This window comes from Dermatophagoides farinae, chromosome 1, assembly GCF_024713945.1.
Source record: "Dermatophagoides farinae isolate YC_2012a chromosome 1, ASM2471394v1, whole genome shotgun sequence".
Taxonomy (NCBI): domain Eukaryota; kingdom Metazoa; phylum Arthropoda; class Arachnida; order Sarcoptiformes; family Pyroglyphidae; genus Dermatophagoides; species Dermatophagoides farinae.
In genome coordinates, this window is record NC_134677.1 from 3,657,284 (window position 1) to 3,681,267 (window position 23,984).

Sequence of the window (23,984 nt, forward strand, 5' to 3'; positions counted from 1 at the left end):
TAAAAGATAATAGATGGCGTTAGAACTACACCTATAATTTCCTGTTTCAACATAACATTTTACAAAAAAAAAAAAAATACTCTAATTACTCATTCATCGATTAAAATTCGTTACAAGACCATCGTTAATCAAAAAATATATTGTTATTATACTAAAATAGTTGATCTTTAAGAAAAAACTTTATGACACTAACTTAATGATTACATGGAAAAGTTTGTGAAAAGAAAATGAATATTATTATCGATGGATATCAATTTGAAAACATGTTTTATTAGTATTCTACAATTGTGGAACAAAAAAAAAAATAAACCATCGACGATTATTGCTGTTTTTGAATCAAGCCAGAAAAACGTTGAGCTACGGTCATCGAAGCATCAATGAATCGATTTACGCAATTTTTCAGACAATTTTCCGTACGTGAATCTAGTTTTGATCCAGGTTTGTCTGTCACACATTTATCCCAACAAATATCGTTCAAACGATTCACCTAAATAATCGAAAGAGAAGCATGATGAAATCTATAACAAATAAGCAATCGTCTGGCATTGACTTACCTGTTGTTGAAATTGAGCTTTTTTTTGTTCCATTAGTAAAAATTCTTTAAGCTCACGATCGACACCACCAGATTCATTGCTGCTAGACAAATCGAATGCCATGTTTTTCGATAGTTATAATTTTTTAATAAAGAAAATAAATTTTTTAGCAATTAAATCGCTAATATACACCACGAGTTGAAAAAAGCGTGATTTCTTCTAACATATGTTATTTATAGATGCCATGATTATACACTGCAAGTATTGAGAGTAAATTCAATGCAGACGCACTCAATTGATCGAATATCTCGAAAAATGAATTCAAATCCAATCGAATCCGGTTTATCAATGTTATGTCGAATAATTAATGTAGGACCCACACCTGATCCAGAAACGATTGATGATACGAAAAAAGTGACAATCATCGATTCAGAAACGAGCGATTTGATAGCTTTGAAAGCATACCTTTATCATTTAATCGAACGATCCATTAAGGATGAAGCAAATGCGGATGAAATTAAAGATTGGCCAAATGTCATGATTTTCGATGGAAAATTTATCGTCGATTTTGACGAATGTTGTAAGTTGTTCCCGACGCTTCAATCGAAACGAGTAAAATTATTCCAACCAATCGATGATTTGATGATGATTGAATATTTACGTGCTCATTTACAAACGCACATGGTGGTCAATCCAAAACTCAGACTATTCATGATCATAAGTAATCCGGACATATTGTTTCCCACTCTTGTTGATCAAATAAATGCCTTACTATTTGCACAGGGTATCTGTACTCATATTGTTTTTATTATTGATCGACTCGATCGAAAGCAATGGAATTTTTATAATTCACAGAAATTTTGTCAAATTCTTCGTTGTAAATTAAGCGGCGATTCTGATATGAATGACGTTGAACAAATCAAGAAATTGAGTATCCATATACACAATATAGTTGATAAAAGTGTTTGTCATAAATCATTTACTGTACAATGAAAATTTTTTATTAAAAAAAATTGTTTTGTGAAAAATTCTCAATTTTTAGATGGAATCGTTTCAATTTTTATCTTGATAAATTCAATCAACGATTCGCAAAAAATTTGGAAAAATTTCATTGTTTTTTTTACAAAAGCTTTGGTTAAATTATGAAAAAAATCTATATAGCCTGCACATTTTTTTTGGAATGTATGCTAAAATGTACGGTGATGATCGTGAAAAAATATTCAAATATAATATTGATCAGAAAATTTATGATGTGTGTGTGTGTGTGTGTTATGACACACCGACTTTCAAAAAGATCGGTCCAGTAATTGAAGAAAAAACAATGAGGATGAATGATATAGAAAAATGTATCGAGAAACATCACAGTAATTATTATTGTCGATGATTATGGATGTATTTTTAGTCTATCATAAATTCCATTGGTTGTCGCGTGTAAGATAAAAAAAAATGTGGCCAGAATCATGATCGATGAAACCTGACAAAACAATTCAATGAAAAAAGTTGGCTAAAATTTAAAAAATGCTCATATACCTGGTCATGTGACGACTTTCCTCGTGAACTTGCATTTCAGAGCTTTTAAATTCATTAAGTTCTTTGCGAATAGCAGCCTATTTGAAAAAAAGTTATATGACGGTAAAACTCATTCTCTGGTCTAACCTTATCTTTGGGTGTCAATCTGGTCCAAGGTTTATCGGCACGACGATCATAATTGTTTGCCTGTGTAACTTCCACATAATCATTGAATCGAATAATTTTACGTTCTTTCAATTCATCGATGGTTGGACGGAAACTCAACTGTTATCATCAGAAGTAAGATTTTAACAATTATTAAAGACCATAAAAGCAAATACCTTTCTTATGAGCGTCTGTTTTTTGTTCTCCTTTTCTTTCCAGATCTCATCGGGTGATTGTTGTTTGAGAATATTACGCTGTTCTAATTCCTCAGCTGTTGGCCGAAGACTTAATCGTCGATTTAATTTCGTACCGATTGCTTCACGTGAATCAAGTTTTTCATTTTCACTCATCGTTTGTATGATATTCTTATCAATAAGTTCTTGCTTATCGGGCCGTTGTGATAGTTTCAATTGAAGTGATTCTTTGCGGGCAAGTTTAGCCGCAATTTTACCTATCCAGTAGAACGAAGAAAAAATGAACAAAATTAAAAACTGAATTAAGAAACAATTGAATGAAGATGAATACCTTTTTCATCATCGCCATAATAGTCTTTCCAATTGACAGCCGATGAAAAGGGATCATTTCCATTAACAGTGGACGTAGTAACTGACGAACTACTTATATTGACTGATTTCATTTCAGAATTCGTCAACGTTATTGAGGGCATTATTTGTACTTTGGCTACATGTAATTTAGTGGCTTCATTCAATGAATTGGCGTTCAAGTCAAATTGGCGAATCTTAGACAATACGGAGCTTTTGTGTATGTGTTTTTTGTTTGAACAAGAATTAATAAGAATGTAATAAACAAGATAGTTAGAAATGAATAAATTGAATGAAATTAAAATGAATTGAATCAACTTGATCGACGGCAATAAAATAATAAATAAACAATTCTCTTACCCATTCGGTATGTTTGTTGTAAAAGTGGAGCTCTTATGATTATGATTATTATGATTATTATTATTCGTAGTTTCAGTGGGTGTTGTAGCCGCAATTGCTGCTGTTGTTGTTGTTGTTGTTGTATTGACTATAAGTTTGTTTGCATTTACATTGTTATCATCATTATTATTATTGGCAGTTTGGCAATTGGTGTCGGAAAAAACTTTTGGCTTTTTTAGTGCACTTTTCTTAGGAACGGCTGTCAATTGTGGCTGTTTAGCCGGAACCTCCTCAACTAATGGTGAATTCCATTCGTCAAATTCGTAGTCATCATCATCATTATCATGATGAAGGTCATAGTAATCACCAGTGCCATTATCGAATGATTCCATATTCATTATGATATTTATCAAAGATTCTACTCTATCGTTCGTATTATTATGACTATAATTTATATGATGCTGTTGGATATTATATGTATCCGGATCAAAATCTACATCATCACCAGTCTTATTGCCAACGTCATTTTCCATTGTTTTTGTCTCACATTGGGCTCCATTTGACATTGATTCAGCTGTCTGTAATGTTGATATAATTGAATCACTAAACATTCGTGGTGGGGGTATTGGGCCAATATCATCGGAAATATTGGCAAAATGGATACTTGATATGGTCACCGGCGATATTGATTCGATCGGATAAATCTGATTATTATTATGACTATTATGGTAATTGTTATTGCTGCCTGAATTACAGTGCATGAGATAGTTCTTGGCTTTAGGATGATTTGCAGCCAATGATTCGATCACGTTGTATTTAATCGATGATGATGATGATGATGATGATGTTGCAGGTAGGCAAATGGTTGTCGACGAAGTCGGTATCATTATCGTTGATTTTGTTGGCAACGTCGATGTGATCACTACAATAAATAAAGAATAACATGTATAAAACTATTTAGAGAAAAGAGTAAAAGCAAACCTTTTTCCACTTTAAATCCATCGATTTTGATCATCTCACTCGTTGTTGAATTGTTTACATTATTGTTTATTTGTGTAGATTCAAGAGTTTGAATTTTATTATTACTTGGACTGCTGTTGTTGTTGATTTTGGATGAATCTGTCGAATTGGATGATATCTCATTAATGATGGTTTGTTGCTGCCGTCGATTAATGATCGACATTAGCTGTTGATTATGTTCAGGATTTTTTGCTAAGGCAGCCAATGGTGTTGCAACGGCACCTTTTAAATAGCTCATCGAATTTAATGGCATCAACATCACTTGACTCGATTGATTGCTTTGACAATCGGCATGAATTTCATCGATCGATTTGTTAGTTTCTTCATTGGTCGCTACTGAATCTGCAGATGTTCCTATGAGAATACGATTTTTAAATAAAGAATAACTCAAGCCGTTATTTAGCCACTTACCTTTATTCGATTTTCTTTTCCACCGCCAAGGTCTGAACAAACGGGTTAGAATTAAAAGTTTTCGTTTGGCTGATGATAATTTAGCATTAGTTGTCGTTGTGGTTGCCGTTGTGATCGAAACATGACGAACATCGGAATGATGATCATCAGAAACACTAGCCAAGATGGAATTATTTTGATTAGTACCGGTCATATCGATCGATTCTTTTTCAGGTTCGAGTTGCTTATTATTAACATCTTTGTCATTGTTATCACAAGTGGATATTTTCTTAATGATGATCATTTCACTATCAGTCACTGTTGATAGCTGCGATGAAGGAGGCGTTGATGAATTCGTTGTCGGTTGATTATTATCACCATTCAGTTTATTAATAATAATATCCTGATTAACATTGGAATGATTATGAATGCCGGATAATGATGTATCAATGACAACGGATTCTGATGCTATTGGTAACGAGATCGCTTTTGTTTTGTTGTTGTTAATGTTATTGTTACAACTAATGCCTGTTATATTCGGAATTGTTTCATCTGATCCAATAATCGATGTATTCTGTTGTTTCTTTTTACGTCTATGAAAACTCATCCTAATATGAAAAATTTCAGATGCTTGTATGAAATTCTTAGGATGAGCTTTTTGTTCTTTGCCAGCGATATATTCGTTGGTTGATTAAATTCGTTAATCTTTATTTTTATCCAATCAACATGATCAACGGGTTGTTAGTTGGAATTTCCAATCGATTCGAAAAAAATTCTCGGATGATTATAAGGCAAAAAAACGTAGACTTTTTTCTGCTTGATGTTTACAAATAATCAAGTTGAATGGAAAAAATTCTCGGTACTTGGTAAAAGAAAAATTTTCAATATAATTTGTGAATGAATGAATGATTATTCGAATGGTGGAAGGCACATTTGTTGTTGGAAATATAAACCAGGACATATGTTCTTTTCTATTTATCGAGTTGATGTTTCATCGTCATATTAGCCTCTGAAATAAATGCTGCCAAATAGGAGTGAAAAAATTGAACTAACTTTTGATAAATGTAATAATATAAATGAAAAAAAATGAAATTCATTTGTTCATTATAATTAAGATTTGAAATATATGGGCTTACAATCAGAAGGATGTTGTCATTCAAAATTATTATTATATATCAAATGATTTGAGCTTGATTTTAATATCGTTTGCATCTCGTCGTAATACAATAAAAAAAAATAGTATTGATTTGATGTGGATGATATTTTAGCTGTTATTTGGTTTGATGATAACAATTATGATCACAAACGGTTTATTCTCTATATGATAAAAATAATTCTCAAATGTCAAAATTGAAATTTTCAGTATAGATTAAATAAATTAGATTGACAACGGAAATGAATCAATGTCAAGCTGAAAAGTATTATTAAAATACCTGATAATATTCAGTACATTTCTTTTTTTGTGATGTGTGTGAAAAAAAAATGAAAAGTTGAGATTTCAGTTTGCATTGTCAATGAATGAAGATTAAATTTAATAATATGGATGGATATATTGATTATCGATCATCAAAGTTTATTTATGCAATTAATACAACCGGTAATCAACGAACGATATTCGATAATTGTAAACAAATTCAAAAAAAAAATCAAGAATTAACCAAGACAACAATTGATTTAAAAATTAGTCAATCATTGAAATGGTTGTTGTTGATGTTGTTGTCGTCGCCATGAATTGCATCGGTAAAGAATTGAATCGGTTAAAAAAAATGTAAATCAAGCGAAAACGAAAAAAAAAAATTCCACCAGGCAATCAAAGACGTCAATATTAGTAGTGTTCCTCATTTGAACAAAATAACCACCCGAATATCCTCATCTCTTGCACACACACACACATTCACATATAGATAAAGCATCAACTCGAAGCAAAAAAAGACCAGGCGAAAAAAAATATTCATCCATTCATTCAACCAAATATACAAAATCCATCCATATATACTAAAAAAACTTAAACCATCCAAGCTAGAAAAGAGTGAGGTTGAGACAACTCGAATATAATAACAGCTCTATGTGTATGTGTATGTAATATTGTTAGTATGTATTCAAGCTATAGTCACCACTATTTCTTTCGATTCAATGTGTGTGTGTGTGAGAGAGAGAGAGAAAGAGAGTTGTAGAAAAACTGATTGATAGATCCAAATGGACATACACACAGCAATATAAACCTAAAGAAAAGAGAGAGACAATATATTGGGCAACTCAAGCCATTGTTGAATGGTCCATTGAATGATTTTCATTCATTGTTTATTGAATACGCGCGTATGTATATTTTTTTTATGCAAGAATTCGGATTTTTTTTTGTTTCCTAAATTCTAAATGACTAAAAATATTCGCTATCTCATGGAACATGATCACCATGGATATCATGATCATCTGCATTTTTATATAATAATTAACAGTATGGTATTTGTGATTGTCTCACAAAAAAAATCCAGGTAAAATTCAAAAAATTCCAATTGGAATAATTTAGTAAATGATTTCTATGTTCATGATATCGTAATAATGCTAAATTTGCATAGGAAAAAATAACTGACAAAACTTTCCAATGAATATTGGCTGCACTGGTTTTGATTTTTCATGGAAAGTTTCTCACCTTAGCGTTGATTTGTGCACTGGTTCGATGATTTCTTCTGTTCATGAAACTTGTAATTATTGATTATTGAAAGTTTATTTAACAAGAAAAATGTTGGTGGATGAATCCATACAGGCCGGAAATATCTATTCAGATAACCAAAATCAAGGACAAAAACTTTCCAGTCGAAATTTACGTATATTTGCTAGTTATGCCGAATGTCTTCGTGGTTTAGATCAATTCTATGGCCAGGCAAAACGGCAAATTCTACAATATCAATCACCAACCACCGGTCTATTCCCTTCAATGTCTAATGATGAGATCGAAGCATCGATACGTGATTCTATTTATTGTTCAATGGCTATTTGGTCATTATATCAAGCATATATTCGACGTGTAGACGATAGCCATGGAAAAGCATATGAGCTTGGACAAAGTGTGGTCAAATGTATGCGTGGAATTTTATTCTCGTGGATGCGACATTCGAGAGAAAAATTAGAAGTTTTCAAAACGAACCAAAGTCCTCGAGCTGCCTTACCATCCAAGGTCAATCTAACGACTAGTTTACCACTGGAGAATGATGACAAAAATGGTCGTCATCTTCAATTGGATATCGTTTCCTTATATCTATTATTCATGGTACAGATGATCAATTCAGGTTTGCAGATCATTTATACGATGGATGAGGTACATTTCATACAGAATCTAGTTTATTATATTGAACGAAGTTATCGAACACCCGATTATGGAATGTGGGAACATGGCTCATTGTTTAGTCCGGAAACACCCGAAGTACATGCATCATCGATTGGAATGGCTAAATCGGCATTGGAATCGATTAATGGAGTAAATCTATTTGGCGAGAAAGGAGCTGCATGGAGTGTCATTCATGTTGACATTGATGCACATTCACGAAATCGACGTACATTTGAAACTTTGTTGCCACGTGAATCGATATCAAAGAATACCGATGCTAGTAAGATTATTCAATAATAATCAAAATGACTTCATTGATGATAATTGATTTAATCCTATGCATACAGGTCTATTACCAACGATTAGCTGGCCTTGTTTTGCCACTCATGATCCAGTCCTATACAATTCCACTAAACAACGGATCGTTGACTTATTGAAAACCCCGTATGGATTTAAACGATTCCTTAAAGATGGCCATGGAACCTCGGCCATGATGAATAATGATAATCGTAATTATTCCTATCATGAAATCAAACGTTTTGAGAATATTGAATGTACATGGCCAATATTCTTTTTGTTCATGATCATTGATGCCATATTCAAAAATAATGAATTACAATTAACTGAATATAAAGAATTATTGTTTGAAAAATTATTACGCCGAGAACCACATCATGGCGATCCGATTGTGCCACAATATTACTATATACCACCGGAATATATTGAATCTGAGCGTATCAGTCCGAATTCGTTGCCACGATTTTCTAGCACCGAAGGAGAAGCTTATCAATCATTATATCTGATGGGGCAGTCGGTATTACTTGTTGCACAACTTTTAATGGGTGGATTTTTGGACATAAAAGAACTGGATCCTATTCGTCGTTATTCACCCAGTTATGAACGCAATCCTAAAAATGGTCCGAATTCTGTGTTTCAAGGTAAACTATATGGTACGGCTGCCGAATTAGTCGTACAGGTTGTATTGATTTCCGAATCAACACGATTGAAAGCAATGATGGCTACATATGGAATAATGACTCAGACACCAGTAGAAGTTGAACCTGTAAAAATATGGTCTTCATCACAATTGGTTAAAATATATGAATACCTTGGAATAAATGAAAAGCTTGGCCTTAAAGGTGAGAAAAATAAAATAAAGCAGTTAATTTATTGTAGATTTTTAAATTTCATATATAGAATAAATATTCTATTGTTATAAGTAATAATACAGTAATTAATTATTTAATTAATTAAAAAAAGGTAGGCCACCGAGACCCATTGGTAGCCTAGGAACTTCGAAACTTTATCGAATTCTTGGCCGAACTGTTCTTTGCTATCCACTGATTTTTGATAATTCAGATTTTTATCTATCAAATGATATGGCACTTTTGATCGATGATATTAAGAATGAATTGAATTTTATAGGAAAATATTGGCGAATGAGTGGACGACCAACCGTTTGTATATTGTTGCGAGAGGAAAATTTACGAGATGTTAATTTTAAAGAGATGCTCGATCTACTTGTTGAATTCAAAAAAGGTTATCTTACATCGACAGGCTTGAAAATCAAAACAGGCCGCCTACAAAATCTGATTAGTTTATCGAGTATTGAACATTTGGATTTCACAGCACAATTTTCACAAGAATTGGAAAAATTACCCGAACTTCAATCTTTTAGACAGCCTGAGCATAAAAATGAATCTGGATTCGAATTATTTGATAATAATTCCAAAAATATACATTATGCTGAATCGAATGATTTTAATAGTCGAACATATGAATCAAAGTCAACATGGGAAGTGATAAAAGCACTTGAATCATGTCAAACATTGTTCGGTCAAAGTCAATTGTTATGGATTCTTTTAAAACGTGAAGGTTCGCACTATACATTGCCAGAATTTGGTTCGACCATTATCGAGAATATTGAAAATGTAAGTCAACGTGCCGTACAATTACGATTATGGTCGGTAGTAAGATTTTGTAGTTCAATACTAAAGAAATTTGTCGATTCAATATCGCCAAATATGACATCCATATTGGTTAATCAAAAACAAATTACCATTGGAACTGGATTTCATGAAGTGCTCATTGATTATCCACGAACACCCACTGAAACACATAATCTAATTTATTCAAACAGTGAAAATGTATGCGATTCAGTGCTACAACAGGAAATCATTATTTATGTTGGTCATCTTATCTCAACATCACCGAATCTATTTGATGGTATATTTAAAATACGAATTGGTTCCGGTTTGATGCAGGCTATGCGATTTTATCTGTTATTCAAAAAGGAATATATTAAAGCAGGAAAAACCGAACTAGAATCACTATCGCCAACCGAATTACGGCGAGTACTGTTTCGTGTCTTGACTGATCAAGATCTTAAACCCATACAACAACGACAAATCAATGGTTCATTGGGACGATTTCCAAATAATTTTAGTGATAAAGTTTGGGAAATTCTTAAACGAACAAGATATGGTGTTTCAGTTGGTAATTACAAACTTTCCAGTTTGTTGTGCGCACAAACTTCACCACAAGATCTCAATTTTATAATTGAGGTGGAAAATTTCATCTTACATATACCGGCACCAGAATATCGACAAATATTGGTCGAGGTAAATTATTTGTTCTATTCGAAAAAAATGTTTACTAAGCATATAATTTCATTCATAGTTACTAATGGTAATGTACATAATACTCGAAAGAAATCCCGAACTTTATTTCAACTTTGGCGATTCAGTTGATTTGGACAATGTAAGTAAATTAAATTAATTGAAAATTAAAAAATTTAAATTATCAAAATAATTATCACATTTCAGTTGGTCGAACTAGCACTACGTCAATACAAAAAAGACGAAGATCCAAGAAAAACCATACTAGAATTCTATCAGGAGGATAAAAATTCTATATCTGCATTTTTTGCACGTGCCATTTTGGATACATTGTTGCAGAATCCACAACAAGAAGAATGTAAAATCACATGAAATATTACATAAATTTTCTTTCAATAGGAAAAATGATTAAAAAAATAATAAAGAAACCTAACTCGGAAACCAAAGAAATGCTTACTGTGTATAAACTGTGTAAACCACACACACAACCATACATCGATCCATTCATCCATCATCAGTTATGATTAATTTGAGTAATTTTTTTCCTCAAACGATTAACAAAGACAGAAAAAACCTTGGATTATAGATAGATAGATAGTCATGACGAATATCTTCCATCATAGCCAATTGTCGATTAATAACGTATGAATTGTGTCACTGTTTTTTTTTTACTGCTACATTACATTATCCATTCATTGTGGGATACTATATATACAAAAAACTGGTAATGTTTGTATCCAATCGAAGTATGAATTCTATCTATACAACTTTACAGACATATAAACAAAACATATATATAGACATAGCATCAACACAGTTATCACTCACTACTCATATGTGTACTTTATTGCCAATTCTATATGATGATTCTCGCATCATAAGTAAATTAAATTTTTTCGGGTTGTTGAGTTTGTATTGTTTATACTTGGAAATTCTGTTCATCAACATATCATTCCTGGTGTTGATTTCTCTTCTTGTTTGTGTCTGATGCCTTTTGGATGATCCAACGAACGGTAGTTTCATTAGTTATTTGAATAATTTTACCATTTTTTTTCATCATCATTTCATTCGCATTTGCGTTCAACACTGGATCCTCATTCATACATTCTCATCATTGATCTTGATCATCATTACCACCACCACCACCATCATCATCATCATCATCATTGCCACTATCCACTCGTAAACAAAACGATATCAACGAAAATACAACCTGAAACAAAATTTATAATCAAACATCGAAAGAGAAAAGTGTAAACACATACCAGTATAGAAGAGCAATTAAATATTTTGCCCAATTTTTTTTGGTATTCATTGTGATCATTCATTAATTCTGGAACTTGGAGAAAAAATCATACCTTATCATTTGTTTGGGCGTATCCTTTATGAATAATAATTAGTGTTTGGTTTCGGATTTTCGATTCCATTTCGCCACTTATCAATAATTTGGATCGTGTGTTCATTTTTTTTTGCGTCTGCAATCTGTTAATAATTTTTACTTAAATTTTTCTTTCTGTTCTGTAATAATAACAACCCAACTGTGTCTTCAACATTTGTATAGACATATATAATCATTATTACAAATTATAATTTATAAAAGTCAAGAGAGCAAAAAATGGTAAGCCAATGGTATGTTGAGTTATCTCATTTTCATTTCAATGGTCTTGCAACTTTTCCAAAAAAAAGGGTAACGAAGCCTCATTGCCGATGGAGATGTGTTCCAATTGTGAGTATAAACAAAATAAAAACGAAAGAAATATTAATCAATTCTCAATATTTTATAGTTGATGCCGAAGAAATTAAACGTCTTGGCAAACGATTTCGTAAATTGGATCTAGACAATTCTGGTTCATTGTCGATTGATGAATTTATGTCATTACCTGAGCTTCAACAGAATCCTTTGGTGCAAAGAGTGATCGATATATTCGACACTGATCGCAATGGTGAAGTCGATTTCAAAGGTTTGATACAAAATAAAACCTTTTTTCCAATAATGATTTTAATTATCATATATTTTTAAATAGAGTTTATTCAAGGTGTTTCACAATTCAGTGTCAAAGGCGATAAAGAATCAAAACTTAGGTGTAAGTATATTCTACATACATAAATAATACGTTGAATTTGATCATTTTTTATTTCATTTTAAATGTTATATAGTCGCATTTAGAATCTATGATATGGATAATGATGGCTTTATTTCAAATGGAGAATTGTTTCAAGTGTTGAAAATGATGGTCGGTAACAATCTGAAGGATACACAGCTACAACAGATTGTCGATAAAACCATTTTGTTCGCCGATAAAGATGAGGATGGAAAAATTTCATTTGAAGAATTCTGTAGTGTATGTATTTTATTATTTTCACATTCCATACATTGTTTAAACGAGGATTTTTTTCCGAATTTTAATCTTGTATTTATAGGTGGTAGGAAATACCGACATTCACAAAAAGATGGTTGTCGATGTATGAATCGAATGCAATTGAAACAAATTTGACCATTTATAAACAAATAAACATCTGCACACACACACACCATAACACCATACTTTTTTTCGTTATTTCTTGTCAATTTTGTTTTTGTTTGTTCTTTTTTTTCATTTCAGATTTTCCTTCTATCTATTTGTCATCCATTGTTAGGTTAGTTCATCGGATATTTAGACAGACACATACACAAACACCCTCCTCAAGTAACAAAATAGCACTATTTCCTTTTTAGAAAGTGAATTGGTTCATATAATTAACGAAAAGCAGCAGCAAAAAAAGAAATCTGTCCATATAAATCCAAATATGACTGGAATGAAACAGGATTTCTTTCCGGTATGCATGAATGGAAAAAACGAATGATTTCACCATTTAAAATTTTACATATAGACAGGATTTTCTGTTTTTATGGTTTCAGTATTATTCTGATTATTATTATCATTGCTTTGCCCACACCTACACACCAAGAAAATATGGTTTTATGTTTCTGTTTTTTTTTGCAAATTTAAATTTGTAATTAATAATAATTATTAAATTAATAATTAAATAAATTTTAAAGAAATCAATTTGATTTTTTCGGCACTAAATACAAGAATTCAATAATACAGTACAGTGATAACTTGGTTAGATTGAACGACTTACGATTAAACTTTACAGCCGAGTTACCACTGTATTCTCGGACGTATTCTATGAATAGATTCATCGAATTCATTTGATCAAGAATCTGATTTTATTGTTGATTTCGGATTGAAACACCACGTGAGTGTTGTTACCATAAAGAAAAGTTACCATATATAATTTACATGATGACTGATTCAAATCTGACTGATAAATTGCAAAAGTTTTGTTCAAACATGGCCGAATTAGAGCAGATGGCTGTGAATTTTTCAAATTATTATTTCGAACAAATGGAAGAACCCGATAATGATGATAATGTGTGGAATAAATTGGATGCCAACATTACTTTTGTTTATGCTAATGCATCCATTTATTGGCTTTATCTGTTGCTGAAAGAAACCGATCTAACAGATGAACATCCAATCAAAGAAGAAATTGGCCGTGTACGAAAATATATGAACGATTATATACAAATCAAACGTGATCGACCGACATTGAATGTAAGAATCGCAAAGAATCTAATTCTAAATGCTTTGTGGGATCCTACCAGCAACAACAATAAAACCAATAACCAAGATAAACGAAAACACGATTGTGATAACGGCCATACAAAAGCGAAAAAATCTAAATCATAGTTTAATAACAATTGTAATTTTTTATTGTTAATAAATAATTGAAATAAAAAACCATGAAACTTTTGATTATGATCGATAAATGCGAAATGCATTATTGATTGGACGTCGACAGATTGGGCAGCTATCGCTTCGTTTGAGTAATAAACGGCCACATTTGATGCAAACACAAAGATGATGGCATGGATGTAGAACGCAATCTATTTGTAACCGATTTGTTAATTAAATTAAAACAAATTCAAAATCCTATTACCTCGTTGATTATCCATACAGATGACGCATTCATTATTGCGTATAATTAATGACTGTTTATCACAATTTGAGTCGTTGGAATCCATTGCCAAACTATCACCATCAACACCAGAAATATTGACGCCTGATTGATTGTTTTGTTGTTGAAATTGAATTCTGCCCAGATTCGGAATATTTTGTGAGAAGCGATTATTTATGCTTTTACCTTCTGTCAATTGTTTGATACAGGCTTCACGGCGTGAATTTCGTTGTTGTTCATTCAAAACTATTGGTTCATTACCGGAACGAAAGAATGCAATCTGCCCCATCTTTTCTAGAAATTGTCTCACTAACACCAATCATTTAGAAAGATTATTAATGTTAAATAAATAAATAAATGTTTTAAGATACCTCGATCCAATGTTTCAACAGAAGTACATGACCTAATGGGCATGATTTCCACTTCGGGCACATAGTAAACAGGATATAAAAAACGGACACCCAAACAGCGCTACCAAATAAATAATTGATTCGAAATTTAAACATCACCATCAACAGGAATGACTCACATCTTTACAATCACAATTTTCAAACACTTTATCCACCAATAAACGCATTGTACTTGTCGCAATGATAGCCTTTTCACTACAATATTGCATTATTACTATAGGAGACATTAATCACATTCAAGTTAATTGAATCATCTGATTAATCATTCTAATAATTTACATTTGAATGTTTCTTGTTTCATGGTCAAATCATCTGGTATACATTCAAATATGAATAACGCACCACGAACTGCATCTTCCAATTTGCTAAAACAATATGTATCGCCCTGATCAAATGAAATAAAAACAACACTATGAACATTGATCATTCAGAATTCACCATTAAAATATTACCAAGAATTTACAATTGGTCATAATACCATCCTCTTTACAGATACGTGCATCTTCACTGATCCGTTGATTAACATTATTCAATGCTGCTGTATTGCTATCATAGATACGAACTTCATGACCACGATATGCCAGATAACCTAACATAAAAATCCAATCATTTCAACGACAACCTAGAAATATTCTCTTCATTCGGATGTTTAACTTACCCGCCACTTTGATACCTAAAGTACCTGCACCAATGACGGCAGTTCTTACCATAATTTACAAGCTAATAAACTATTATGGTAAAATAAACCAAACAATATCAGTCTGAAACAGAACATTAACCACCTTTTTTTCTTGTCCAAACAGAATACATTTCCTTTCATGAAATTGTTAAGCAACCCACCGTCGTCACTATGACGATTAATGCATAACGTACATGTAATAAATAAAAACAAAACACACAAAAAAGTGGTGGTTTTCCTGAATATGTTTGTGTGTGTGTGTGTGTGTGTGTGGAAGGTGAAAAAACCCCAAAAAGCCTGAAGATTAGTATTCTTCTCTCTTTGTATGATGTTATTTACTTTTGTTTGATCATTACCTATGGCTGATATTATCATCATTTACATATAATTATTATTCAAAAAAAAGAGCAATACACACACGAACACTTATTATGCAACAGTCGAAGCCAAATTTTTGTTTCAATCAACATTGGTAAATAGATGCAGATGTATATGTGTTATATTGCAAATTAATCGGCGTTACCATTATCAAATGTATGTGTGTATCAATTTTTAACGGCGTTGGCGCCCGATTTCTTCCCACTTTCGATTTCATGATGATGATGAATATCTTAAAGTTTTAATAAACAGAAATACACCCACGCATACACACACAAACACCCTAAATATTTGACTATTAGCGAATTGGAGATTTATTCGAATAGCCATGATTATCAATTCAAGTGGTCACCAACCATATCAAATTTGTTCAGAAAAAAAAACTTATTTCTTTACGGTCCGGCAGTTGAATATCATTGCTATAACCTATTTTCTATTTACAACCAGAAAAAGTGAACTGAAGGATGGGGAATCGAAAAGCAAGAATCTCATTATGTTTGTGCATGAGTTGTGTATATAGAATTGGAAACGATAGAAGTGGGCAGCAGGCTACATAAACAGAAAAAAAGGATATAACGAACATGAGCGGATCAAAAACTAACGATTCATAACGTCAACAATAGTAGGTTTTGTAAAAAAAAATTGTTATATCAGTATTCATATTGATATATGGATATCATATCCTAAGATTCATCAACATAATATACGTAAGTAAAATGAATTGACATATTTGATCTTTAAAAATGATGTTCATTATCTTTATGTTAGAGTGATATTTGTTCCAAACCATGAAAATATTCGACCAAACATGGCCGTTTCGATTTCAACCAATCTACAACCTTCACAATACATCGATATATCGGCAAAAAAAAGTAGGAATAGTTTTTCATCATTTACGTCCATTGAAAAACATACAACGATATTGGATGTACCCATTATTAACAATAGAACTAAAAAACAAGATCATCATCATGATAATCGTAGGCATCATCGAAAGAATCGCAGGCGGAAACGAAAACATTTTCTTACACGAACTAAAGCCATTGAACAGGCATATGTTCACGATGTTTATTCAATTATTGCCAAATGTCCGCAATTACAATGCGTATCACCAGCTGTTACTTCAGTGAAACAATTTCTATCGGATTTTGAATCTGATAGTCTCATATTGGATGTGGGATGTGCCGATGGTCAATATTTGAATCTGCATTCGAATATGTTGCTAGTTGGTATGGAACAATGTGAACAATGGTTTCAACATGAAAACTACAGTCATATGAACGATAGTGTTAAAGACAATTATCTATTGCTTGGTGATGTTCTATATCTACCATTTCGTGATGATCTATTCGATGGTATTCTTTGCTGTGGTGTCCTACATCATTTATCAACCTTTGAACGTCGTATAAAAGCCTTACTGGAATTAGCCAGAATTATGCGTATCGGTGGGCGTGTATTGATAACTGTGACCGGCCATCGTCATGCGACAACCATTGGTAATCATTTACAGTCACAGGATGTACTGATTAAAGTAGTCAATACTAATAATAATAAACCAATAGCTGATATTGATGGACATTTGAAACGATATTCATTAACAGCATCAGAATCTAGCGCTTCGGGATTTGCCGATGATGATCATTATGGTACGATAAAGAGTGGTCATAGTTCATCAAATAATTCCGAATTAGAAAATTGTTATTCATTCTTCAAAAAGGCAATCAAACGATTCAGTTTAGCATCGAGCAGTATTTATCCATTTAGAAATTCAATAGACGATCCGCCGTCTTCGACAATCCATAATCGATTTATATTCAACCTCGGTAATGATGATGATTATCCCATCGAATTGACAAATTTAAATGACGACGATGATGATGTTGACGAAGACGAAGACGGTGATGAAATAAGCCTCGATAGTTCGACAACAACAACATCAGATGTAGATTCAGCATTAAGTTCATCATTCAATCGTAGTTCCGGTTGTTTAAGTCAGACAAGTCAATCGACAATGAATAATGTCATGTTTTCATCATCATCCATACTGATGACTATTAAAGAACATCTTTTATTATGGAAAGCACAAGTGGCCACAAGTATTGAGCAATCATGGCAATCATTTGATGTGAATGATATGAATCTAGACGATTCCCATAAAAATAATCTGTTGAAACTGCAACAACAACAACAACAACCTCAAATGTATCATCGATTTAGCTTGCCATTAGCCGGATTATGGCGTCCGGCTAACAAACTGCACAAAACACCGGATAACAATGTATCACCAATATCGGCATTGGCCAAATCAAAATTAGCCAAGAATAAAATCTATGCTTCGAATGGTTTGGAAAGAACAAAAATGATGCTCTTGCCATTAGACGATAATACTGGAAATGATGTTGATCATAAGGATATCAATTTGAATCAAATGATAGTGAATCAGAACATGAAGTTGATCAAAAATCAAACGACAACAAGACCTAATGGTAACGAAATTCGCTCCACCAAAAAATTTTTGAATCGAAAACCTAACAAAAAATCTAATCGAATATTGTTACAAAAATCGCTATCAACCGAATCATCGACAACCAGTATACATTGCTGCCGTTTTAAATTGTTAGCTTATTATTCAATGCCTGAATTAAATACACTGTTTGATGATGAACATACTAATTCCGACCAACATGTCAGCAGAAAAGGTATGTCAATCGATAATATATTATATCATGTAATACTATTCTTTAAATATATTATATTATGTTAGATTATGATTCAAAACATAAGAAAACAATGAAATCAGTTCATATCAAAACTTCCAACAACAATGATACAACAATCAAACATGGTTTATTGGATAAACCTGAACCCTTACAAACAAAAATAAGACAAATAGTTTCATCTTCTCATGAAAATCATCCGATTAAATCTGTTGTAGCAAAACCTAAAGCAATAGATGTGGCAAAATTTGCAAAAAAATTACTTCGACAGCGTAGTTTCAGTGCCGATTATCAACCGGAAGAGGTCAAACTGCAACCAGATCCACCTAGACGATTTTCGGCCAGTCCAAATATAGAAACTCATCGATATAACAATGTTGATCATATTCCACATCATCAACAGATTAGTATGGATAGTGAAGAATCATTTGTAACAATTATTCCGGCCAATCGTAGTACGCGTGAAAGTATCAACATTAGCGATAATATGACCGATTTTGATATAGACGAAGAGGATGAATGTACAAGTGATCTTATAATGTCACCAAACGAGATTTATTCCTGTTCATCCGAAGAAGAAGATGCCTATTGTGAAAGTCTGGATAATGATACATCTAATGATACAAGTATATCATCGGTTCTAGAAGCTACGATTAAATCAGTTTCACATTCGGGATCAATCGATAGCCAAAACGATGCAATAACAACCATATCATCAATGGAAGAAATTGCTAGTCGAGTTGCAGATAATTCATCGGCTGCAATTACAGAGGACATGGCCGCTTCACTACCTACTGCCATGGACACTTTCATAACACCACAGCTGCAGCCAGTGCCCACAACCTTACATCAATATTATCATATATTTCGTTACGGTGAATTGGAACAGATAATTGAAGAACATGTACAGAATCTACATGTAATCGATTCGTACTATAATGAAATTGCAATGTGCTGGTGTGTGGTTGCCGAAAAAATTAATGTTTGGACCATTTAAACATCAAATCGATTGAACATCATCATCATCCTTTTGATCAATGCCTTTCCATAATGATATTTTTCGAAAATTTCTTTTTTCTTCACTGTAAACATCTAATCATTGATCATTGAACATTAGAATAATATAAAAAAATAACAAACTAAAATTAATTAAAATCAAGTGCTATTCATCAAAGAAAAACCCTAAAATCGAATACATTTTTAAGGTATAGGAAAAAATGACTTGAAAAATTTGCTTCACACACAATCTCAATTATTATCTATAGAATTCGAATATCAGATCAAATAGAATCAAATACTTGGAATCCCGTTACTCTGTTACATCTATATTATTGTTGTTGTATAATATAAATCAATGTTAATTTCGTTGTTGTTATCATTTATTATTATTATTAAAAATGTCATTTTTTTAGAAAATATGAAAAATGACTCAAATTAAAATAAAATTACACAAAAAATGACAACAATATCAATCGATTGATTGAACTATGGATTCGAAAAAAAATCTTTTAGCAGATAAAAAGATGCAGGATTTCGATTCAAGTTGCGAATTCCCATAAAATATGATACAAAATCAGAAACGCAAATATAAAAAATCAATAAAATTGAACATGGAACATTTCAATCAATCGATCGAACAGTGATGAAGATAGAATAGTTGTAGAGAATAAAAAAAAGGAAGAAAAAATAATTTACGCCAGTGTATAATATAGAAAGAAAAAAATTTGTAATCTATGGTCATTTTTGGTTTAGGCCGGAATGGATCCGATTTGGACTATCGTGTTTTTTTTTAAAAAAAACACTATATTCATTGGCTATTATTGTTGTTGTTAATTGGATTGTTTTCGGCCATGCTATTCAATTGTTGTTGTTGATGCCAACGTTGTTTCTTATAGAATTTTGTTGGAGGATTTTGATCCAAACGATTCGATCGTGGTGGATTCTTTTTCTCGTCGCATGAATCTGATGTATCGATACCACTATCGAAATCTATATTAGTATATATACCATTGTTATTCGAATGAACTTGTTGCTGATGATGATCTTTGGCACTTGAGTTCGCTTGATAATAGGCCATTCGAGCCTGTTTGATTTCATCGACAAGAATACGACAGAATTGTCCAGGAAAATTGTCCACACCATCATAACCAGGAAATGTGTTCATGTCAATGATAGCATATCGTCCAGTTTCATTCTCAATGATAACATCGATGCCCAATAGATAGAGACCGAGTTCTTCGAACATGACTTTGACAATACGATCGAGACGTTCTTTTTCCGGTTCAATAATTGGATTGCTACGTTCATCTTCATCCAATTCGATTAAAGATGATGAAGAATATGGTTTGGAAATGTCATGGCTATCAAAATGTACCGTTTCGTAGTGTTCTGTAAATTAAAATAGACCAATAAGGAAATCAAACGAAAAAATTCAATTACCCTGAAATCGCGACTATAAGACGCGTCTTGTACAAAAAGAATGTTGATAAATAGTCTTATTTTTAATGGCTACTTAAGAAATAAGATATCGGCGTTTCGGTAGTTGCGTCTTATAGTCGCGATTTTGGAGTACTTACTATCTGGCTTAAAATTTTTGATTGATGGCCGTTCAATGACAAAGTATTTATCTTTAATGATGAACAATTTATACAGTCGAGCATTATGATTGATGAATGTTTGTGCCACACAAGGCGGATTGATCGATTGTAAGCTATTTTCATCAAATATAATCGACATTTTATGTGCGAATCGTGTTCCTTGAGCACGCAATGGTTTACAAACTGTTGAAAAAACCAAGTCATTACTATTATTGATAAAATGAAAATGGATTGAATTACCGAATGGAAATTTAACATTAGCTGCTTCTAATTTGTGCAAATTTTCATCCACATTTGTGGATGTCATCTCTACAAATGTGGGTGTGAACACTCCATCTGCAAAGCAATGGTAAATAATTAATAAAAAAGATGGAAAATAATGAATCAAACCTTCTTTGGCTAGATCACTTTCTTTTATGATCTTATATTGATGATATCTGTCAAGAATTTTGCTAACATTTTTCAATTGATCAATGACAATAATCTCTGGGTGAGCTTCAATAAAATTTTCGAATGCTTTAATCTGATGTCTTGCCTGTTCATCAGTGTCGATTTGATATAATAGATCAGAAAGCTTATGGATAATGGCATCAAATGGTCCTTGTTGTTCTAGATCTTTATCCAGGTCAATCTTGACAAATTCATATCCATTTTGTGCGAAATTTTCTGCCAATTCTTCCACGTTTATCTTTTGTCCTTTACGCTCACTCCAGCAATAGCCCACTCGTTTGGAATCTGGCATTTTATTTTTTTATATAATAATTTTGATTAAACAAAACAGATTTGTATCGGACCAGTACAGGATAGAAAATGATAGAATGATGGAATGGATAGGTTGAACGTATGACTAAATATTTTTATCAGCACGTTTTCTGTTTATTGTTGTTTGCTGTCAACGGTATCGTCGATTGCAACCGATATTATACTGCAACATCATTTACAATAAATTGTTTGGCTTCTGGAAATCGAATTTGAATTCACTTTGTTTATAGGAAAAACAAAAGATTATGAATGAATCAAATTGTTCACTTACCATTTGTTGATGCTATTGTTTGTCTATGTGAAAAAAATTGAACATCAAATTTGCGTATGTTATTGCCAATACAAATCGATATGATCAAAATGTAAGTTTGCAATGCGATTGATCAGCTTGATTTTGTAATGAAAATATGATTGTCTATTATTGTTTGTATGAAAACAACCACAAACACCAGCCACCAACCATCGAAATCACAGAAACAAATTCACTGTTTATATGGTAGTTTTTTGTTGATTTCGATTGTCAGCACTTTACGATCCGTTGTTTGTCGTTGGAATGCAAATGTAGTAGCTTTGAATCATTATCAACATCATACGGAATAAAATAGAATGAAAATGAATGTTTTCATTGAAAAAGAATGGAAAAATTATGTTGACAAAATCGAATAAATTATTTATCAGCATCAGTCACCATAATCATCATCATATAGCTACTAAGAGTACATGTTGATCATAATTTAAGTTATCATCATCGGCGAAGATTTGTAATCCAATCATGTTGATGATTGTGATGAATATGAATATCCAGATTAGAAAATGGCAACAAGGTGATATTATATATCGATCATTTTGCCTCATATGAATGATTACAAGAGCGAGTGAGAGTGAAAGAGAAATTCAACTATTTAAATAGATTAAGATTTCGTATGAATTTTTTCTTTCGATTATCAAGGGGCCGTTGTGAAATCCACGAAAAAGCGATGAAAATTATTATTAGATTGAATTTTTTTCGTCCATCGTCTTTATGCATGCATGATTATGAAATCGTCAGATGTATGGCTTGCCTGTTTTAGTCATAATATAATCCAAGTCCAATGTTGATGAGATCAAAATAAGATGAAAACTTTAGATTAAAATTGTTGAATGTAATGAATTGAAAAAAAATGCCGGAGGACAATCGTTGTTTGAAAACAAGTCATTTATATTTAGTCAGTGTTTGAAAAGATATTTCATCAACAAACATAGTTGTTGTTGTTTTTGTTGTCGATTACTGATCGTCATCGATCATTGATCATCGAATGGAAATTTGAGCTGTCATGTCAATCAGCTGTGAAGCTAAATAATGATGATGAAGAAAAACTCCTTGACCTTTGTCACAGGCATAATTTTGCAATTTGGAAAAAAGCACTTGAAACTGTTTGAATGTGGTTTTAGATTCCGTTAGTTCGCATGTTGTCACTAAAGTGTGGGTGTCATTATTATCGATCATAAATTCGATCCCAGACAAAAGCAATTGTTGTCATGGTGATGTGGGCGGGCTAGGGACCAAAATGGAATTCATGTTTTCCATTGAAAAGAATTGCTGCTGTTGTCTTATTTTTCTTCACGTTTGTTTTTGATAGAATTATGCGACGCATCGTATTGAATGATGAGGAGCTAGTTGTCGTGGGCAATGGATACATTCTTTTGTTATCTATAAGAATGAATGGGACTAGAATTCTTTATTTTTTTTTTCATTCCTCTGCTCCACTTGCACACATTAACGTCGGCGTCGATTGTCTCAATATCGGATGATTTGATCATATGTATGAATGTGTGAAAGAGTATAACTTTCGTATAAAAATAAATAGATGTTCAAAAAAGAATATCAAAATTTGATGGCTCGGAGTTTTTTTGCAATTTTTTTTAGCTATAGCTGTTCTATAGCGCCATCCGATGAGCCAATTACAATGTCAATAACCAATAGCGTTGATTGTGTATTTAATCAACCCTATTTGCCAC

General features: G+C 32.3%; 8 protein-coding genes across 15 annotated transcripts; 4 read left to right on the forward strand and 4 right to left on the reverse strand.

Moving 5' to 3' along the window:
• Nucleotides 1-213: 213 nt before the first annotated feature.
• Nucleotides 214-774, reverse strand: Tim8 (translocase of inner membrane 8). Its single transcript, XM_047054617.2, has 2 exons — nucleotides 555-774; nucleotides 214-487 (listed from the first exon to the last, which is right to left on the reverse strand). The coding sequence occupies exons 1-2, from the start codon at nucleotides 654-656 to the stop codon at nucleotides 320-322; spliced, it is 270 nt and encodes an 89-aa protein (XP_046910573.1). The 5' UTR covers nucleotides 657-774; the 3' UTR covers nucleotides 214-319.
• A 737-nt stretch (nucleotides 775-1,511) lies between these two features.
• On the reverse strand, nucleotides 1,512-6,663 carry LOC124493050 (uncharacterized). Of its 7 annotated transcripts, none has more exons than XM_047056099.2 (10): nucleotides 5,932-6,663; nucleotides 5,635-5,815; nucleotides 4,520-5,550; nucleotides 4,070-4,462; nucleotides 3,110-4,010; nucleotides 2,733-2,962; nucleotides 2,384-2,658; nucleotides 2,190-2,327; nucleotides 2,064-2,140; nucleotides 1,512-2,007 (listed from the first exon to the last, which is right to left on the reverse strand). In XM_047056099.2, exons 3-10 carry the CDS (start codon nucleotides 5,103-5,105, stop codon nucleotides 1,992-1,994), a joined length of 2,616 nt encoding a protein of 871 aa, XP_046912055.1. In that variant the 5' UTR covers nucleotides 5,106-5,550; nucleotides 5,635-5,815; nucleotides 5,932-6,663; the 3' UTR covers nucleotides 1,512-1,991. The 7 variants fall into 7 exon arrangements, with proteins under 7 accessions (XP_046912055.1, XP_046912056.1, XP_075585604.1 ...); XM_047056100.2 differs by having other exon boundaries at nucleotides 4,520-5,546; nucleotides 5,932-6,641; XM_075729489.1 differs by having other exon boundaries at nucleotides 4,520-5,546; nucleotides 5,635-5,834; nucleotides 5,932-6,560.
• A 40-nt stretch (nucleotides 6,664-6,703) lies between these two features.
• On the forward strand, nucleotides 6,704-10,882 carry LOC124493180 (putative phosphorylase b kinase regulatory subunit beta). The gene is made up of 7 exons (XM_075729443.1): nucleotides 6,704-6,814; nucleotides 6,955-6,990; nucleotides 7,075-8,103; nucleotides 8,171-8,962; nucleotides 9,084-10,444; nucleotides 10,503-10,583; nucleotides 10,649-10,882. Exons 3-7 carry the CDS (start codon nucleotides 7,239-7,241, stop codon nucleotides 10,811-10,813), a joined length of 3,264 nt encoding a protein of 1,087 aa, XP_075585558.1. The 5' UTR covers nucleotides 6,704-6,814; nucleotides 6,955-6,990; nucleotides 7,075-7,238; the 3' UTR covers nucleotides 10,814-10,882.
• A 135-nt stretch (nucleotides 10,883-11,017) lies between these two features.
• LOC124493181 (calcineurin subunit B type 2) lies at nucleotides 11,018-13,509 on the forward strand. Its single transcript, XM_047056260.2, has 6 exons — nucleotides 11,018-12,059; nucleotides 12,128-12,167; nucleotides 12,226-12,402; nucleotides 12,466-12,525; nucleotides 12,599-12,783; nucleotides 12,863-13,509. Exons 1-6 carry the CDS (start codon nucleotides 12,057-12,059, stop codon nucleotides 12,908-12,910), a joined length of 513 nt encoding a protein of 170 aa, XP_046912216.1. The 5' UTR covers nucleotides 11,018-12,056; the 3' UTR covers nucleotides 12,911-13,509.
• A 116-nt stretch (nucleotides 13,510-13,625) lies between these two features.
• LOC124492819 (nuclear nucleic acid-binding protein C1D) lies at nucleotides 13,626-14,241 on the forward strand. Its single transcript, XM_047055818.2, has one exon. The coding sequence runs from the start codon at nucleotides 13,726-13,728 to the stop codon at nucleotides 14,173-14,175; it is 450 nt and encodes a 149-aa protein (XP_046911774.1). The 5' UTR covers nucleotides 13,626-13,725; the 3' UTR covers nucleotides 14,176-14,241.
• On the reverse strand, nucleotides 14,164-15,651 carry LOC124492816 (lambda-crystallin homolog). The gene is made up of 7 exons (XM_047055814.2): nucleotides 15,512-15,651; nucleotides 15,306-15,442; nucleotides 15,133-15,238; nucleotides 14,973-15,067; nucleotides 14,815-14,914; nucleotides 14,426-14,752; nucleotides 14,164-14,372 (listed from the first exon to the last, which is right to left on the reverse strand). Exons 1-7 carry the CDS (start codon nucleotides 15,561-15,563, stop codon nucleotides 14,242-14,244), a joined length of 948 nt encoding a protein of 315 aa, XP_046911770.1. The 5' UTR covers nucleotides 15,564-15,651; the 3' UTR covers nucleotides 14,164-14,241.
• Nucleotides 15,652-15,755: 104 nt separating this feature from the next.
• On the forward strand, nucleotides 15,756-20,043 carry LOC124492813 (uncharacterized). Its single transcript, XM_047055808.2, has 3 exons — nucleotides 15,756-16,617; nucleotides 16,679-18,609; nucleotides 18,675-20,043. Exons 2-3 carry the CDS (start codon nucleotides 16,719-16,721, stop codon nucleotides 19,622-19,624), a joined length of 2,841 nt encoding a protein of 946 aa, XP_046911764.2. The 5' UTR covers nucleotides 15,756-16,617; nucleotides 16,679-16,718; the 3' UTR covers nucleotides 19,625-20,043.
• Nucleotides 19,989-23,983, reverse strand: LOC124492815 (inositol-tetrakisphosphate 1-kinase). 2 transcript variants are annotated; one of them, XM_075729537.1, is made up of 5 exons: nucleotides 22,258-23,983; nucleotides 21,615-22,182; nucleotides 21,465-21,560; nucleotides 21,204-21,407; nucleotides 19,989-21,015 (listed from the first exon to the last, which is right to left on the reverse strand). In XM_075729537.1, exons 2-5 carry the CDS (start codon nucleotides 21,964-21,966, stop codon nucleotides 20,435-20,437), a joined length of 1,233 nt encoding a protein of 410 aa, XP_075585652.1. In that variant the 5' UTR covers nucleotides 21,967-22,182; nucleotides 22,258-23,983; the 3' UTR covers nucleotides 19,989-20,434. The 2 variants fall into 2 exon arrangements, with proteins under 2 accessions (XP_075585652.1, XP_046911769.1); XM_047055813.2 differs by having other exon boundaries at nucleotides 21,615-22,204; nucleotides 22,258-23,977.
• Nucleotide 23,984: the final 1 nt, after the last annotated feature.